Source organism: Cuculus canorus, chromosome 5 (assembly GCF_017976375.1).
Source record: "Cuculus canorus isolate bCucCan1 chromosome 5, bCucCan1.pri, whole genome shotgun sequence".
NCBI lineage: Eukaryota > Metazoa > Chordata > Aves > Cuculiformes > Cuculidae > Cuculus > Cuculus canorus.
The window spans coordinates 4721011-4739832 of NC_071405.1; the positions used below are offsets into that span (position 1 = coordinate 4721011).

Sequence of the window (18822 nt, forward strand, 5' to 3'; positions counted from 1 at the left end):
AATACTTTGGCACCTGCAAACTGGGAAAGTTTTCGGTCTGAGATTCATGGTGCTGACATAGCACAGCTCCTGTTGTCCCAATGCTCCTAGAGCATCCCCTGAAAAGACCAAGATTCCTTGGTTAATAAAAAATGGTTGTGTGATACCAGCAGCTGGATGAAGCTTTTGGTACACACAGGGATCAGTGCAATTAGCTAATGAGCTCTCACAATGGGAGCCTTTCATACGCAAGCTGCTGTAGCATAAACCAGAGTCAGACTGAGACCATGCACCTGAGCTTTGCCAGAGCTTCAGTGCTTCAAAACCAGGGCTCCTCTCCCACCTTACACCCTGCAATGATTTGGGTGTTGTCATGATGTTTGATGGAGGAAGTCTTGTTGATTTATGGGATGGCTGAATATCTCTTTGTGAACGTGGACCCAGCCATCTGCTCTCGAAGCTGCTCTCCTGGGGGATGGGAGCATTATTGCCAGGGGTGGTTCTCACAGCAGGATAATGTGGTCCAAGGCCAGGAACCAGCCTCACCAGATTTATCTGCTGGAGTGAAAGTCAGAGCAGCAGAATTTCCCCTAAATTAGGTATAAGTAAATTATAGGGAAATTGTCCCCGTCCTCTATCTCCTGCCACTATATCAGTGTTAACTTTCAAATCCAGACCAAATTTAAAAGCAAAAAGAGGCAACATCTTGGAGACAGAAAGTCCATTCCTAGAGGAGCAAATGAGGTGGGGGAGAGCATCCTGCAAACAGGGATGTTGTGGTCTGAAAGAGGACTCATCTCTAGGCTCCAGGTCTTCAGTAGTGGCTGGAGCTGCGGACTACTTGTATCCTCCTGAGAAGAAAGAAAGAAAGGTAATACTGAGACCTGGGTTGCCAGATTTTGGATTACACATACAAAAGGTATTTATTCCCCCTTAGCTATCACAAGTCCCAAAGGAAAGAAACTGTGAAGAGAGTGCACAGTGCTGGTGCTCCAAGAAAGTCAGGTGAGCTATGAGACACAGGGAAGAGCAGTGGTTGTACCCCATAGGAAAAGGGATATGGACCATCCAACCAGAATAACCCACGTCACTGGAAAAGATCTGCAGAAGCTTCTTCGTACATTTTATTTGTCTTTAAGACTTACGTTGATCTCTGAGCTGATCTTTCACGAGAAGGACCTACAGTGACTGTAAAGCCTCAGGATGACTTTCTTGAATGATAATAGCTCAATTAGAGAGAGTCATTAGATAGATATGGCTAAGGTCATCTTCTCTTATGTACTTTACTTGGACATTTTCTTGCTGGGTCCTTCTATAATTCTTTGCAGTCAGCTTAAAATTTGTGGCTTCTCAGCAAACTTTGCCATTAGACGTCGACTGCCTGGCGAGGGTCCCACACCACCACAAAATCCTGGCAATAATGACTCCCTGCTGTGAAAATGAGAACTTATTTCCAGCCTTAGGTTCCTCTTTAGTCAGCTGTTAATCCATGAAGCCCTTTCTTTATCTCATGCTACTTCCTTCAACAGCTCTTACAGTGGCAAAGTTTTAATGAAACCCAGATAAATAATACATATTAAATCGCCTTCATGATATTCACTGAGTGCTTTGAAGGATGTGACTGCATTACAAGCTTTGACTTCTTTTGCAAGCCCCATTGCCCTTTCCCTGGTGTATCAGGTCTACCAAATGCATCCCTATGTATCCTTATTTACCTATACTTCATAGTATTTTCTATTAATGTGCCAAACACAAGTTAGATCAACTGGCCCACAGCTCTGATACGTGCCTCTTCAGAAACCAGCGTCAAGTTTGCTATTGCCTTCCGTTGGGGACAAATACTGCTAATTATTCATATAATTATAGTTGACTCTCTTTACGTGTCTTGGGCCAGTGACATTACACCCTGGCAATTTGCTCCTCCCTCAATTTACTTGTTTATTACAAAACCCCTGTTAGTGATGCTTGTGTTTAAGAAGTTCATCAGACCCATTTCAGATACGAGGGTTTTGCTGTGAGAGCCTCCAGCCCCTGCTCCTGATGCAGACACATGAGGGGCCCATTTACCTGATCCAACAGGGTTTTATTTCACCTAAGACTTCTTTCACACTTCCACTGCTTGCAGGCCCCAGCAAGTCACAGAATCATAGAATTATTTGTGCTATAAGGGACCTTCAAAGTCCATCCAGTCCAACCTTCCTGCCATGAGCAGGACAGGGTTGGATGTTTCCCGCAACGGGGCATCCATCACCTCTCTAGGCAACCTGTGCCAGTGTTTCAGTGTGCCATTTCCTGGTAGAGTTTTTGTCTCTGCTATGTTTTTATACGCATCTTTAAGGCTCTGGCAAGCTATTATGCAAAACCTTTTTCATGTGCCTTATTGTAGTTTTCTATTTGCCAGTGTTTACGCTATATTCTAATTTCTTTATACAGACAAAGCTTTTTGATGGCTTTTTTTTTTTTTTATTTTGTTCCTAATAGCCACCTTCACTTTGCTACTTGACCCCTCTGCTTTTAAAAAAAATCTTTTAGGGTCTTTATTAAAGAGTGTTACATAGAATAATAGAATTATAGAATCAAGGAGTCATTAAGGTTGGAGAAGACCTCTAAGATCATCAAGTCCAACCATTGGCCCAACACCATCGTGCCTACTAACCCATGCCCAGAAGTGCCACATCTATACCTTATTTGAACACTTCCAGGGATGGTGACCCCACCACTGCCCTGGTCTGACAGTTCCAGTCCTTCACCACTCTTTTGGTAAAGATATTTTTCCTAATATCCAATCTAAACCTCCCCTCATGCAAGTTGACCATTTCCCCTTGTCCTATCATGTGTTACTTGGGAGAAGAAATCAACATCCACCTCACTACAATCTCCTTTCAGGTAGCTGTGGAGAGTGATGAGGTCTCCTCTCAGCTTCCTTTACTCCAGACAAAACAACCGTAGTTCTGTCAGCCACTCCTCATAAGGCTTGTTCTCCAGCCCCTTCCCCAGCTTTGTTCCCTTCTCTGGACGTGCTCCAGCCCCTCAATGTCTTTCTTGTATTGAGGGACTCAAAGCTGAACACAAGATCTGAGGTGTGGCCTCATCAGTGTTGAGTACTAGAAAGTATAGTATCCTTTCAGCTCTCCCATCTATTTTTTTAATGCAATTCCCTTTTCTAAATTTTAGGTGTTACTGTGAATCAAGACCATAACATGGCATGGTGGAAAATAAGGACAATAGCAGGTCCAAAGCACATCAACAGCTTCCCAAATGTTGTAAAAAAACCCCCCGCTTATTTATTTTAGCTCATTTTATGTTAGGCACTGAACACCCAAAACACAGGACTGAAAGGGTTCCCCAGAGCTGAGCTCAGTTCTGCATTATTAGAGGCAATCACCTCATATTTTTGATAGAAACATAGAGTAGTTTGGGTTGGAAGGGACCTTAAAGATCATCTAGTTCCACTCCCCCTGCAATGGGCAGGGACATGTCCAACCTGGCCTTGAACACCTCCAGGGATGGGGCAGCCACAACTTCCCTGGTCCAGCTGTTCCAGTGCCACACCACTCTCATCGGGAAGAAATTCCTCCTTACGTCTAGTCTAAATCTGCCCCTCTCCAGTTTATAACCGTTGCCCCTAGTATTTTTTCCTGCAGTATATTTATCCAACCTGATTTTAAAACACCTACAGCTCTTCTGCTGCTTCCACTTTGTGGCCGGTTGAGACCCTCCGTTGTCTCTGAGCTGGGGACTTCCCAGCCTGAGAGGTCTGCACCCACCCAGGCAATACCTGGTTGATCCTAACATGGGAGCTGAGACAGTTTTTCTCCTTTCCTGGCGTTTATTCCCTGGGCTGGCGCAGCAATGGCAGACTGTGGCAACCCCAGAGACCTACTTACCCAGCCTCAACCATCCACACCAAAGGCTGAACATAAACCTGATCCCATTCCTAAAAACCTTTCCATTAACAGCAATAATATAGGGCTGGAAATGGAATCTTTTATCCCTATTTATGTGGTGGTCTCATGTAAAGCGAGTTTCACATGCAGTGTAAGCCACAGGTACGATGCAAGGGCTATTCACATCTTTCGATCCTCTCTCTGTAGCTCAAGCCTGGTCCCTAATGCCTGATTTATAAAAGCGCTGAAGTACTTACTTAGAGTCCAGCACATCTGTAAGTACTTTGCTGAATTAGAGCCTTATTAATCTTCCTGCATTTAAAATAACTTTTTATTACATTTTAAAAATAAATGAGCATGTACTATTTCTTCATGTTTGGGATTTTTTTTAAAACATTGATTTTAATGCTCTTCTGGCTTGGCTGGATAGTCCTCTTTCCAGCCAAGCAGCTGCTCACTCTAAACCTGGGAGAAAACTCCCTCTCTCAGCACTGACGCTGCTGGGAAGGAGCTCCAAGTTATCTGCAACTCCCACTTCCAAGGGGAAAACAACAAACCTCCCTTCACTGCTCTGAAAAGACCTGAATCCAAGACCACAGGGCATTCTGAGTTGCAAAATAGCAGAATACAGCTGTGGGTACATTTCTCAATTATTTCAATGGATTTTGGGGAAAATGCCAGGCAAGTGTTGCTTGCATCAGTTGCAGAAAGAATTTTTGGAGCTGGAGAAAGTAGCAGTGCTGGGAGTTGAGGCTGCAATCTGTGCAGGACAGGGAACCTTGCAATGTACAACAAAGCTGCTCCCTACTTCTGGCTCCGTTTCGTTAGTCAAAAATAAAAATGAAATAATAAAAATTAAAAATTAAAAACAGGTTTCCAATGCTGGGAGCAGTAGGCGCTTGGAAATTGCAATGAGATAAGCCATGGTTTGGGAAGAAAGCCCCACTATTCATCCAAACTTTGGGAAGAAAGCCCCACTATGCATTACCTCCTGGGTCAACAATCTGTAGGGCTGAGGCTGAGCCTCCCTCTTGGTTTGCCAGCCTAAAATAACCCGTGGGGAGATGCAGAAGGAAGAGACTGCATACACAAATGAATCCCATCTCCAAGGAAAAAGAACAACGCATGAACCCAAGCGGCAGGGGTTATCTCACCATCTCCCACCAAGATACGCAGCAGGTGGGTGTCTCCTAAACTCTGTGCAGCTCAACTGCCTCCTATGAATGCATGAGGTGCAAATATTCCCCCATCAATCCCACTGGGGTCTTTTTTTTTTTTTTTCAATTTTTTCAGCTACGCAAACCAGTGCGTTTTCTGTATTTAATAATCTTTTCAGCTAATGCAAACCAGTGCATTTTCTGTCTGTAATATTGTTTGCATTTCTGTATTTAAATACAACAAATGCTGAAAAAAATGTGCAGGCTTGGCAAAAGGGTACAAAGCTTTGCATTTAGGAGCAACTCCATGCAAAGCTCTGCACAATTTCTGCCCGTTCTCCAAAAAATGTAGTGTTAGAAAATGGGAAAGTGGGGAAAAGGGGCAAAATCAGATGTGGAAGGTTCCTCCTGAACTTTCCATCCCTGTATAAGGCTGGGGGAGCTGCAGAAGATGCTATAAAAACAGCCACATTAATGGGAAGTTTGACTTACGTGAAGTTTGGCTGAGCCGAGCTGTTTGGGAGAGCTTTTTGGAAGAGTATTGAAGTTTACGCTGTGTGAAAGCCAAGCTGCTGCGAAGGTCTTGCTTTCAGAGGGGGAGAAATGGGAGAAGCTGAAGAGGCTGCAGCCAGGTTTGTTTTTCACACTGTTTTTGGGGTTGTATTTGTTTTCTTTGACAGTGACTTACAGCTCGGCTTTCTTTTCTATTTTGTTAGGGCAATAAAGAAGATAAATCTGTAATAATTCAGCTCTCTGTCTTTAATAAAATCCTGTCTTCTTCACACTGCCCCTGGGAAGATCTCCATTTTGCAGCCTGGCGAGATTGGGTGGGTTTTTCCATTTCACCTTTTCACCAGAAACAACAGAAAAATAACATTACTTGGAAAATTAATAGCTAAATACAATTTCAGGCAGAGGGAAAGCTTTCGTCAGGAGGAGCAGGACTTGATCCCGAGTCCAACCATGCCAGCCTTGGGGGATGCTTCTTGGCAAAGACCAGGAGCAGCGTGGTGGCTGCTGCAATCAGTTTTGTCTTCGTTAGCGGGCTCCTGGGTTGGAGATCCAGCTAATCTCCATAGCAGCTAATGAGAATTTCCATCCTTGACACAGATCGATGGTGAGCTAATCTTTGTTGGTTTTGTACTTGTGTTTGGTACCAAGGAGAAAGGAAATTAAGCTCCGAGTGGAAGGATTGTTGGGGGAGATGTTGAGGCAGCAGTAGGCTGGTGGGGAAAGTCCTTGGAAGTCTATTGAAAGTTTGGAATTTGGGTTTTTGCTTTTGCACTCCACTGCTTTTTTAGCCCAGTTTTGCATTTTGTGAGCCTTGATTTCTGGGCACGTGTCCCCAGTGACTATCTGCCCACCAGATTTTTGATATAATGACTTGTCTCACCAAAATGCATCAGAAATGGAGTGAAAAGGTGTTTGCGCTTGAGTGCTGCAGGGAGTAGGCTTTCACGGAGGAACCAGGGTCTTGGGAATATAGTGGTCATCACTATCATTCCAGACTTTTTCCTTTTCTTTCTTTTTTTTTTTTTTTTTTTCTCTTGAAAGTAAGTATTTTATAAGGAATAAAGTAGCACTGACCCAGCTTTGGAGCAAACCTGTGATGTTCAGAATGGTGGTTGCACCTGGAGAGATATGTCGGAATGTTGAAAAGAGATATGTTTGTAAAGCTCTTCCTGAAGAACAAAGGCAAGGGGGCAGCCTCAGAAGAGCAGACCAAACAGAAGAGGCTGGAAGGTGGGGTCTACAGCACGGAAGCTGATGGTGTCCTTGGCACTGGAGACAACAGGGAAGGCAGAGGAATTGGTGGTGGTCAGGAGCCCCCTCTTTCCAGGGCAGGAGATAACCTATGGTTCCCTGCAGGGAATCCAGAGCACCACAGTGATCTAAAGCCTTGGAGAGGTGATAGAATCATAGAATGTTTTGGTTTGGAAGGGACCATTGAAAGTCATCCAGGCCAGTTCCCCTGCAGGAGACATCTGTAGCTCAATCAGTTTGCTTGGAGGCCAACCAACCTGACCTTGAATGTTTCCAGTGATGGGGCCTTCATTACCTCCTGGGTCAAACTGGGGTGATCTAGAGCCCCCTTGCCCACAGCTGCAGGAAGTCCAGAAGCACCCTCCCTGGCAGAAGGAGGCCTGAAGCACCTGGAGATGATCCAGAACCCTCTGGTGATCTAGAAAGCCCAGGCCAGGTCAAGGTGTGGGTCTGAAACCACCGCCCCCCACCCAAGATTATAACAGACCCAGGGGATAAGGGGTGATCTGGAACCCCACAGTGTGACCCAGACCCCTGGTTGATCTAGAACCAGACTTCTAGGCTGATGTGAATCATACAATGTCCTGAGTTGGAAGGGACCCACAAGGATCATCAAGTTCAACTCCTGTCCCTGCGCAGGACAAACCCAAAATTCCCAGCATGGGTCTGAGGGCATTGGCCAAAGGCTTCTGGAATATTGTCAGGCCTGGTGTTGTGACTGCTTCACTGGGGACCTGCTCCAGTGCTCCACCACCCTCTGAGTGAAGAACCTTTTCCTAATGTCCAGCCTAACCCTCGCCTGGCACATCTTCCTGCCATTCCCTCTGGTCCTGTCGTTGGTCACCAGAGAGAAGAGCTCAGCACCTGCTCCTCCTCCTCCCCTTGTGAGGAAGCTGTAACTGCAATGAGGTCTCCCCTCAGTCTTCTCTTCTCCAGGCTGAACAGTGACTTCAACCACTCCTCATACGACTCCCCCTCTAAACCCTTCACCAACTTTGTGGACATTCTCCAGTAGCTTTAGATCCTTTCTATCCTATGGTGCCCAAAACTGCCCCCATCACTCGAGGTGAGGCCGTCCCAGTGTGGAGCAGAGCGGGACAATGCCCTCCCTTGCTGTGCTGGATGCACCCCAGGACACCTCTTGGCTGCCAGGACACACCGCTGCCTCATGTTCAACTCTCCTTCCACCTGAAGCCCCAGATCCCTTTCTGCTGGGCTGCTCTCCAGCCTCTCGCTCCCTGGTCTGAATGGACATCCAGTGGGATACATACGTGTGGGTCTGACCCGCCTGCTTTGGAACACAGACACTCCCTGGGCAGCATAGTGCGCTCTAGAACCCCACACTGTGCTCCAGTCCCCCAGGTGACCTAGAACCCAGGACACCATAATGGAATCATGGACATAGATTCATGGGATGGTTTGGGTTGGAAGGGACCTTAAAGCCCATCCAGTTCCACCCCCTGCCATGGGCAGGGACACCTCCCACTGGCTCAGGCTGCTCCAAGCCCCATCCAACCCGGCCTTGAACACCTCCAGGGATGGGACAGCCTCCACTGCTCTGGGCAGCCATTCACTCCTGAGCGCTACACAGCCCCGCCCCTTGTTCCCTCCCCCCAGCGCCGCGCGGCCCCTTTAAGAGCAGCCCCGTCCCCTTTACTCTATGTTTACATAACACCGCCAGGGCGTACCACTTACGCCGGAGGGAGGGGAGAAGCAGCGCAGCGCCAAGCCCCCTCCGCTGGCAATGAATATGAGCGGAGGAGGGGGGCAGCGCTTGGCTCCGCCCTCCCCCCCCTTGCCACGGCGAGTTGGTACACCCCGCCGCGGTGTAGTGGCTGTTGCCGGGTAGCGGGCGGCTCAGTGCGGGGCGCAGTGCGCAGCCCGCTCGGCGGGGCGGGAAGGGGAGAAGGGGTTGGAGGGGAGTGACTTCGAAGCGGCCCCATGTTTTCCCCCAGCCAAGAGGAGCACTGCGCGCCCAACAAGGAGCCCGTCAAGTACGGGGAGCTGGTGGTGCTGGGGTGAGCGCTGGGGATGGGGAGGACGAGGGCGGTGGGAAGGAGGGGGTCCCGTGGTGGGGATTGGGTGGGCAGAGCGATGGAGGCGGCTTTCCTGGTGATGGGATGGTCGGAGGCGAGGGGGGAGAGGGAGCGGAGATGGGGTTGCGAAGAAACTTTGTGCGGGGTGGAGGGGGAGCGGTCCTGTCCTCCCATCCTCTCTTTTTCTTGTTCTCCCGTCGTTTCGCCCGTCCCGTCCTTCTGGAGGTTCCTCTCCCCCGCACCCACCCCCCCCCCCCCCCCCGCCTCCCCAATCCCGTTCTGCCGTCCTCCTGCCAGTCTCTTTGCCCCATCCTCCGGTTCTCCCCTTCTCCCTCCGGTCCCTTTCCCCCCCCCATCCTCCCCTTCTCCCTCCGGTCCCTTTCCCCCCCCCCCATCCTCCCCTTCTCCCTCCGGTCCCTCTCCCCCCCATCCTCCCCTTCTCCCTCCGGTCCCTTTCCCCCCCATCCTCCCCTTCTCCCTCCGGTCCCTTTCCCCCCCCATACCCCCCATCCTCCCTCCGGTCCCTTTCCCCCCCCATACCCCCCATCCTCCCTCCGGTCCCTTCCCCCCCCCATACCCCCCATCCTCCCTCCGGTCCCTTCCCCCCCCCATACCCCCCATCCTCCCTCCGGTCCCTTTCCCCCCCCATCCTCCCTCCGGTCCCTTTCCCCCCCCATCCTCCCTCCGGTCCCTTTCCCCCCCCATCCTCCCTCCGGTCCCTTTCCCCCCCCCATCCTCCCCTTCTCCCTCCGGTCCCTTTCCCCCCCCCCTCCTCCCCTTCTCCCTCCGGTCCCTTTCCCCCCCCCATCCTCCCCTTCTCCCTCCGGTCCCTTTCCCCCCCCATCCTCCCCTTCTCCCTCCGGTCCCTTCCCCCCCCCCCCATCCTCCCCTTCTCCCTCCGGTCCCTTTCCCCCCCCATCCTCCCCTTCTCCCCATCCTGCTGTGCCACTAGCTGGTGGCTCCTTCCCTCCCCTGGCTCCGGGAAACGGCGTCCTCTGGGCAGATTGCAGAGAAGATGACTTTGGAATTAGGAGGAAGGGGGGGGGGGATGTGTGTGTGGATAGAGGGGGGTGGTGGGAGAACGAAACGCTTGCATTCGGCTTCGTGGTGGAAATGTTTATTTTCTCAGCTTGATAGGGATCTTAAAGTAATCCTCTGGGAATTATGTGCTTGCTCTGCTGTTAAAGCTGGGAGCCTTTCTGCTGAGCGCCGTGGAAGCAGATAAGGGAGGAGAGTCTAAGCCGGGCTTGCTGGGAGCCCTTGTCAACCTCATAAGAGATGCTTAATTTTGATAGTTTAATATGCAGGAGCATATGGTTAATGGGATCATTTTTAGGAATAAATAGAATGGGAAGGTTTCAGCTGTGAAGCAGAACAGTCTGGCTGCGTTGTTCAGCCTCCCTCGGAATCCGTTGCGTATTTGCTGCAAGGTCGTAGCAAATCTTATTCTGCTTTGTTAGGGGATTTGTTTTTGTTGTGTTTTGGTCAAATCATTCCATAAAGAACTGTGTTTGGCTTTGTGGAGTAACTGCTTGGGTCGCCAGGAACAAATAAAAAGAGCAGATGAGACTGGGTGCTCCATGGCTAGTGTGGTACCTTTTTCCTTCGGGGATGCTAAATGCTCTTTATCATGAGACTGGGTCAGGGATATAGTTACTACGGAATAAAATGCAGCGATTAACATGAGCCTGGCAGAGCTGGCACTTGGCAGGCTTGAATTTAAGTCGAGTAACTTGATTTGGGAGAAATACCCATATCAAACTAAATTTAATAAAGAAACGTTCTTACTGTTTCAGTCGTGGTGATGGAGGGTAACCTTGGCTGTACAGCACAGTCTCTGACAATACATTCAGAGTATAATATTGAATCTTTAATTAAATTAGAGTGCATAAATTGATGTTGTGCTGCAGAGGCTTTTTGTGCACAGCTGGAAGCATTTTCCTTTCTGTTGCTTTACTATTTTTAGCAGCAGTTGAACGTACAGAAGTGTGAAATGTTTTGGCTCTGATCTTAACCCAGCAAAGTCTGGTGTGCTTTGCCTTTAATATGGAAATCCGCTGATTTCAGCTTATTGGTTCTGCCAGAGGTCTTGATCTTCACTGTTGTGTGTTGAAACATGCCAGTAAAATTTAAATAAACTTTATGTGACTGGGTTTAGGTTTTATTCGCGTATCAGCTGCTCTCTAAAACTACTGAGGTCATGTCTTCTGGGTGTTGTATGTACAGAAAAAACAAATGAATCCTCTTGTCCTTGTAGTGTGGTTATGGACAAGAAGTCTGCAAACTGGCAGCTGGATCTCTGGTCAGTGTGTCTGTAGGCTACACTGAAACAATGGGGCACTGACTGTCTCAGCTTACTAACACAATGGGCTTGGTGGAGGGGATGTGGAAATAAGTAGACGGGATGGAAACACTCCAGGAAATGCCATGACTTCAGGGACTATGTTTTCCACTTTTGATCTGAAAATTAGGGGTTTAGCTCCTAAAGTGTCAAATGGATCTTGGATACTGCATTTCCGATCAGAGATGTCTGAAATGTTGTATGTAGTGCCATAAATAATACTAACATATCTCTGTTTTGTTGGTGACTCAACATTTGTGGCTAGGAACTCTTGGAACAACTTAGAATCTGTTCAGAATTCTAAAAAAAGCTCACTAACATCCTTAATACCCATTTTGTATTAAAATCTCATAATCTAGAGTTCTATTTAAGGTAAGGCGATGTAAATCTCTCCTCTGCATAGTGAAACAGACCTGTGAACTGCATAAGCGTAGCATTGCAGCTTTAGTTACAGCTGCTTGATTAAAATTGATAGTGACCTCACGGCTAGAGTTAAAAAAAAAAAAAAATGTTTTGAGACACTTTTTTTTTTAGAAAAAGCATTGATTGTGATGTTGATGAATAACTTCTGTCTTGAGCTGTGAGACTTCTAAATTAGATGGTGAAAAGGATGATGAACAAAGGAACTGAAGTACCTGGCAAACTGCTGAGAGCCCTGGTTTTAAGATGAAAAAAACTTTTTCTTTTGCTCTTACTCTGTCTTGGCAGTGTTAGAGTTGGGTTGTTCTACACTTGACCCTTAAATGAAGGAGAAGGTGTTCTTTTGGCAGTAGGTAGCTCTCCCAACAGAATGTGCTCCTGTATTGTTTTGCAATAGTTGTGATTGCTTGTATGGGCATTAATGTGATCAGAGGGTAAAGCCTTAAGGCATTTGAAGTCAGTCATTGCAGCAAATCTATTTCTAATAACCTTCTCCCAATAGCCGGGGACGTATTTAGTGTCAGTGATGTGGCAGTGCGTGTTTGGTTAAGATTTTGTCGTGGTTTACATAATCAATACTGTAGTGAATAGAAACAGTTTATGTAAATTGAGCCAGACAGGTCAACATGGCTGGTAAAGAAGAGATCATCTGCTTGGTGATGAATCTGCTTGTGTACATCTGCTCACAGTATCATCTGTTCACAGAAGGCGATGGATTTCTTGCTGAAACAGAAACGTTCATATTCTAATGCCTTTTGAAAAAAAGTTTTATTTGAAGTCCTGTCAAAGTAATTTCTTGGAACTGGGGGTGGAGGAAGTTTTGAAGGAGATACTGAATACAGTAATGAGTAGCTGAATAGATTGTTGTGGTATCGGTGTGTTGTTTGCCAGTAGGCTTCATTTGCCTTGACTGGTATTGTTTGGTGTCTTGAGGTGTGTGTCCTCTCCCTTCCTCCTAGGACCCTTTTTTTCCCCCCTGTGAATTACAGTCTGAAGGATTTATCCTGGCATAACGGCACTCAGGCTTTGTTTTGTGTGCTGGGTGTGGATCCCTGGCTGCTTGGGGAAGCTCTTGCTGAAGGCAGGTGTCTGGACACTATAATATAATCTGTTATATTAAATCTCTCTCCATTTGGGACTGTGTGATGTCCACAGGCAGCTTTAACTTATCAGAGAAGTCACTTGATTTAAAGGATGGAAGTTGAAGGAGGAATAGCAGAGAAGCATAAGTTTTAGTCAATGGCTGAGTTCTGTAGTGATGAAAGGTTTTTGTACCAGACATTAGGTATGTGCCATGTGGCATATTGCAACCACTTCTAAGGACTTTGGGTGGGGTTTCCAGTAGGTGCCTGTGCCCAAGTGTAATATTTTTTACTAACCAAAGACCTTCTGTTAGCTACTCTAAATTATCAAGGAGGTGCAGCCTCGTGCATCCTCAGCTGAGGAAGACTTTGTCTTATAGAGTTAATGGGTTTCACAAATCTAATCTTTCATTTTTATGTAACTAGACAAAACTAAGGGCTGTCACTCAGTCTTGTTACAATGATCACTTTGAAATCACTGTCAGCATTTTATGTATAAAATTTCTAGAGTCAGACATTAAAATAAACCAATCAGTTAACTTCCAGGCTTCAGTGCCCAAAGGAACTGCTGTGAATTGTTTGGTGAGCTTTGTTTAACGTGCACTGTTGGGCGTCTTTGAATAAACAGACTGGAGTTCTGCTTAAATTTAACCTTTTGAAAAAACAGAAGAAAATTCTCAACTGTGTTTACGGTGAAGAAGTGTATGGTAACTTTTGGAAAGTTGTTCTGATTGATGGACCACTTTATACATGGAGAAAACTTAGATTTGAAACATGTCTTTTTGTGTTAATTTGATGGGACCTCCACTTTTAGACTCCTGTTCCTGACTGAAGAAAGTTGCTTCTTAACCGCTACCTCCTTGAGAAGCTAAAGTTCCTGAAGCATTTTCTACTTTTAAGCACATTTCTAGTTTTTAACTTCTGTATGGCTTTTCACGTAACTCTTATTAATCTTACTGAACCGCACAGCAAGAAAAGCTGATGCGGTTTTCCGGTAGCGTTGACAAATGCAGATGCAGCGTGGTATCTCTGCTTGTCCTTGATAGCTGTGTGCTGCTGTTCATGGTCTGAAGGCAGACGAGGGGTCATCCCGGCTACAGCATTGTACTGGGGGCTTATATTGCACTTTGATGGATTTGCTGTTTGATATAAAGCTGGAGCTTTTTCTTAATGATTCCGCAATTTTCTGCGCTGTGTGGTGTAGATAGATTGGTGAAACTGCTTAGATGACTTGGGTTCTGGTTCTGAACCTTGTTTAAAATTGTACTTCAGGCTTCATTTAAAGGAGCATCTATAGCAGATAATGGTAGCCACCCGTTAAATATATTCAAGGTCATGATTCTTGCTGAGAATCATGTGCTTCAACATTCATAGCTGGAAGGCTGCTGTTCTGGAGAAATGGATTTATTTTTTTATTTGGTGCTTACAGTGGCTTCTGAAGACCTTTATGTCTTGTGCTTAGTTTACGATGGGTCTTATATGCCGCATACTGAGACTATGTGGTCAGTGCCAGTTCAGAGCTTGCAAGGAGATTAATCAAACACCAGAAGTATTGTGTCCGAGTAGAACATTAACCGCTGTGTAGAAAAAAAATAGCAGAAAGCATTGTGTTTTAGGAAGGATTTATGGATTTCTCCAATGAAAGCTTGTGTATGGCTGGATAGAGCAAAGGTCTTGCTTTGTTTAAGCTAAGAAAGAAAACATGTTGGTTCTCTGCAACTATCCTATTCCTTGGAGTACTCTTGACTTTGTCGGAGTGCAGATTTGTATCCAGCGGTAGGCTTTATTCACAGCATCTCGATACTGATGTAAAATCAGAGAGCAGAAGCTTCAAACTCTAGAAGCTAAAATCTATATTTGTTGAAGCAAATCAGGGCATCAAACATCTGCATCTTTAATGCTTATGATGAAAAGGCAACTGAGAGCATTCTGGAAGTTAAACTGTAATCCCCTTGGCGTGTACAGGCAGTAGGTCACTCAAGCAGAAGTGAAGACTTACATTTTTCTTAAAATACGGTAAACAGACTGTTTACTCTGAGTAAATGAGTCTGAGAAACGTATGCCTTTCACTTTGATGCACTTCTCATATAGAAAAAAGTAAGCTGGTCCTTTCCTGTCTTGGCAGAATTAGGGATGCATAGTTTTCCATTTTCAGCTGAAATTTGTAAATGAGTCGATATTGTGAAAGTCCACTTGGTTCTACTTTAAAATATGTATATAAGCCTAGGCTATTAAGATTTGGTTTTTTGTTGCTGAAAGCAGCATCTTGCTTAAGTTATTTCCTGCTCCATCTTAACAGCAGGCTGTTTTTCAACTGTGATTACAAGGTTGCTTGAAAACATGTTTTTCCCTAAGAAGTCAGGAACTTTTTATTATCCAGTTCAGACTAAGTTATGGTTGTTTTGTACTAATTTATGAAGTTAATGCTGCTCTCTAACTTGCTATGGTCCTTATTCCTCAGTAGTGATAGCACATATCAACTTTATACTTGGAGAAGATGCAACCTTCTTTTCCTGTACTCTAAGCTAATGAGAAGCTGCGTGAGCATAGTGTGATACTGAGCCTTGCTGAGGGTAGAGTTCGTTAGTTCAGAGTGTCAATGGAGAAGTTTTACAACTGTTTGCAGAATACTATAGACGTGCCTTTGGCAGCAGCTGTTGAGGAAGGGTAAACCAGCCATTGTCTTGTATTGTTTTTCTTCTGGGTAGTGACCGCACAGGTCTTGATTCAGGAATTTGTCTTGAGTGTCCATGATGGGTATGGGTGTGAAACCTTCCAAAGGAGACTCCTCTAGCATGTTGTAGAGATGTACTAACTTCGTGGTTAGTAGAAGTGCTTCTGATGTCATTTAGAGTTGTTTGATTATTCTGCAGTGTTGTACTTGTGGCTTATATGTCCTGTGGTCAGCAAGACCAGTGAAGTCAAGGAGGATTCAGTCTGAGCTCCCAGCTTGAAGCAGAAACCCTTGTTGATTTCCAGGTGTACTTTGTGCTGTCAAATCCTGTTCCACTGGTACTGTTTGATACCCTAAATCTCATTTGTCTTGCGGATGCTTTTCCTTTTATCAACAAATATCCTTATGTTTATTTTCACTCTCTCCCGAGGTCACCACTGAAAAGCTTGCATGTGACTTGTCACAAGCTTAAACCTTGAGGGATAGGAACAGGGATGCTGGCATAGCGAGCATGCTTGCTTCCAGAGACTTGTGAAGCAAAGCTTCTCATTTGATTTATTTTATAAGTACATCACTAAGTGATATCCTCGTATTCTTCATTTTTATCACCCACATCTGCTAATGCTGTATTGAAAGGATCCTGCTTTTCTTTTGACTCTTCAAAATTATCACCTCTCTACTGCCCTTCTCACAAGCAGGACTTGTAGGCTACAGTTAATAGAGCTTAAGATACAAGAAGGCAGTCCCTGTGTGAAATTTTTGCACAGTGAAGCTTTAACAGTTGTAATGTAGACAGTCTTTGAAAATGTGTGACTGAGGGGCTGTATGGCAGGACAGGGCATTTTAATAGGATTGGGTTATAGAATCATTAAGGTTGGAAAAGACCTCTAAGCTCATCCAGTCCAACCATCAGCCCAACCCCACTGTGCCTACTATACCATGTCCCCAAGTGCCACGTCTACACAGTTTTTGAACACCTCTGGGATGGAGACTTCACCACTGCCCTGGGAATCCTCTGCCAGTTCTCTACCATTCTTGCAGTAGAGAATTCTTTTCTAATATGCAATCTAAATCTCCCCTGGCACAGCTTGAGGCCATTTCCGCTCATCCTGTCACTGGTTATTTGGGACAAGAGACTGGCATCCAGCTCACCACAACCTCCTTTCAGGGAGCTGCAGAGAGCGATGAGGTCTCCTCTTCTCCAGGCTGAATGACTCCATGGCCCTGGGGTTGCTTCCATAACCCCTGTGCTCTAGACCTTTCCACAGCTCTGTTCCCCTTCTCCGGATGCACTCCAGCCCCTCAATGCTCTTGTGAGGGACCCAAAACTGAACCCAAGATTTGAGGTGCAGCCTCACCACTGCTAAGTACGTGAGGAGAATCCCTTCTCTGCTCCTGCTGGCCACACCATGGCTCATCTAAGCCAGGATGCTGTTTGCCTTCTTGGCTACCTGGGCCACTGCTGGCTGATGTTGAGCCAGCTGTCGATCACCACCCCTGAGTCCTTCTCCCTTATCTAGCAATTTTCCCAGCATAATGATACAAGGTGACACTGGACTTGCATCATAGCTTTTACTTGTTCTAATCAGTTTAATTTCTGTTACTAAATACAGGTACTTTAGAGCAGTATGTGCAAGTATTGTCTTTTCTGTGCTGAAGTTCTGTTCGTTTCTTCCATGATTAGCAGATGAAGTCATGAGGTCAAAAACATGCATGCAGCTTCATAACAGCAGCGGTTATTAGCTCACAGTGAAGAAAAGAGAATTCAACTAAAGCCTTTCCTGTGTTTCACAACAGAAATGTCATCAACAGAAGATATTACAAACAGCAGTTGTGAAAGTGGGTACAGACAACATCTGTGGTGCTGAAGAGTTTGTTTTATTAAAAGCAAAGTGTTTTTGAGATGAGTTGGATTTGATTAGGCATGATAGGAAGGTGCCGATTGCTGAAGGACCTATTAGGCATGCTTCTATCAATAGCGATTTACTTCTTCTGTAGGGAGAGGAAGTAAGCATGCCTTGTTTTGTGCTTCTGGAAGTGATTTACTTCAGGTGGCTTCTCCTCCCCCCGGTTTAATAATATTGTCTTTAATATTAGACTTAGGCACACTGTGTATCGTGACCTCGCTGTCATGCATGCTTCAAAGAGGATAAACTACATGTGTGACTGTTCCTAATTGTATGTAGCAGAAATGTTCCTGTGCTGGAGAATGGTATGAAGACCACACATGGCCTTATGAAGTATTTGGCAATAAAGATCTAATGTTCTGTCATATTTATTGATGATATATATGATGATATAGCTACATTACTGTGTAGCAACTAATTGTATAAAATGAAGACCAAGTAGCCAGTCACACAGCGAGACAAATACTATCAAATACCAGTTTACTGTGCTGCCTCCCCAAAGAGCTGGGAAGAAGCAAGAAAAGTTAGAGATAGCTGGCACATAGTATGTTAAAAAGGAGAAGGCCAGGAAATGCTATGGTCTTCTCATTGGGTTCTGTAGTGTTAACTGATCCCTTTTTGTTGCAAAATACTCCTTTTTCCTCTTTACATTCAAAGAACTGAGGACAAAGAGGTGTTGGCATAATCTTTCTCTCTAATGATAAACATTTTTGGAAGGCAATCTTCATATTCAAGTGTAGTGATTAGTAGGCTTTCTCATTACTGTTTGCCCTCAAATATCATTGAATAGTTTGGATTGGAAGGGATAAAAAGAAGCATGGCCAGCAGGTTGAAGGAGGTGATTCTGCCCCTCTATTCCTCACTTGTGAGACCCCATCTGGAGTACTGTATCCAGTTCTGGAATCCTCAGTGTAAGAAGGAGATGGAGCTGCTGGAATGGGTCCAGAGGAGGGCTACAAAGATGATCGTAGGACTGGAGCACCTTCAATATGAGGACAGGCTGAGAGAGTTGGGCTTCTTCAGCCTGGAGAAGAGAAGGCTCAGAGGAGATCTTATAGTGACCTTCCAGTACCTGAAGGAGGCCTGCAGAAGAGCTGTAGAGGGACTATTCGTAAAGGCTTGTGGTGATAGGACCAGGGGAATGGGTATAAACTGCAGAGGGGCAGATTTAGACTAGACAGTAGGAAGGATTTCTTCACTATGAGAGTGGTGAGGTGCTGGAACAGGTTGCCCACGGAGGTTGTGGCTGCCCCATCCCTGGAGGTGTTTGAGGCCAGATTGGATGGGGCCTGATTTAGTGGGATGTCCCTGCCTATGGCAGGGGGTTGGAACAAGATGATCTTTAAGGTCCCTTCCAACCGTAATGATTCTGGGACCTTAAAGATCATCCAGTTCCAACCTGGGCAGGGACATCTCCACCTAGATCAGGCTGCCCAGGTCCTCATCCAACCTGTCCTTGAACACCTCCAGCGATGGGGCAGCCACCACTTCCCTGGACAACCTGTTCCAGTGCCTCACCACTCACGGTGAAGAAGTTCTTCCTTATGTCTAGTCTAAATCTTCCCCTCTCCAGTC

The 18822-nt window shown here is 45.9% G+C and overlaps 1 protein-coding gene across 2 annotated transcripts in view; it reads left to right on the forward strand.

Moving 5' to 3' along the window:
• The first annotated feature begins 8630 nt into the window (after positions 1–8630).
• Positions 8631–18822, forward strand: part of PELI2 (pellino E3 ubiquitin protein ligase family member 2) — an 87324-nt gene continuing 77132 nt past the window's right edge. The window contains exon 1 of one of the 2 annotated variants that reach the window (XM_054067869.1): positions 8631–8805. In XM_054067869.1, the coding sequence (XP_053923844.1) occupies positions 8729–8805 (77 nt within the window). In that variant the 5' untranslated portion in view covers positions 8631–8728. The remainder of the gene's footprint in view (positions 8806–18822) is intronic. The other variant, XM_054067870.1, reaches the window with a different exon arrangement.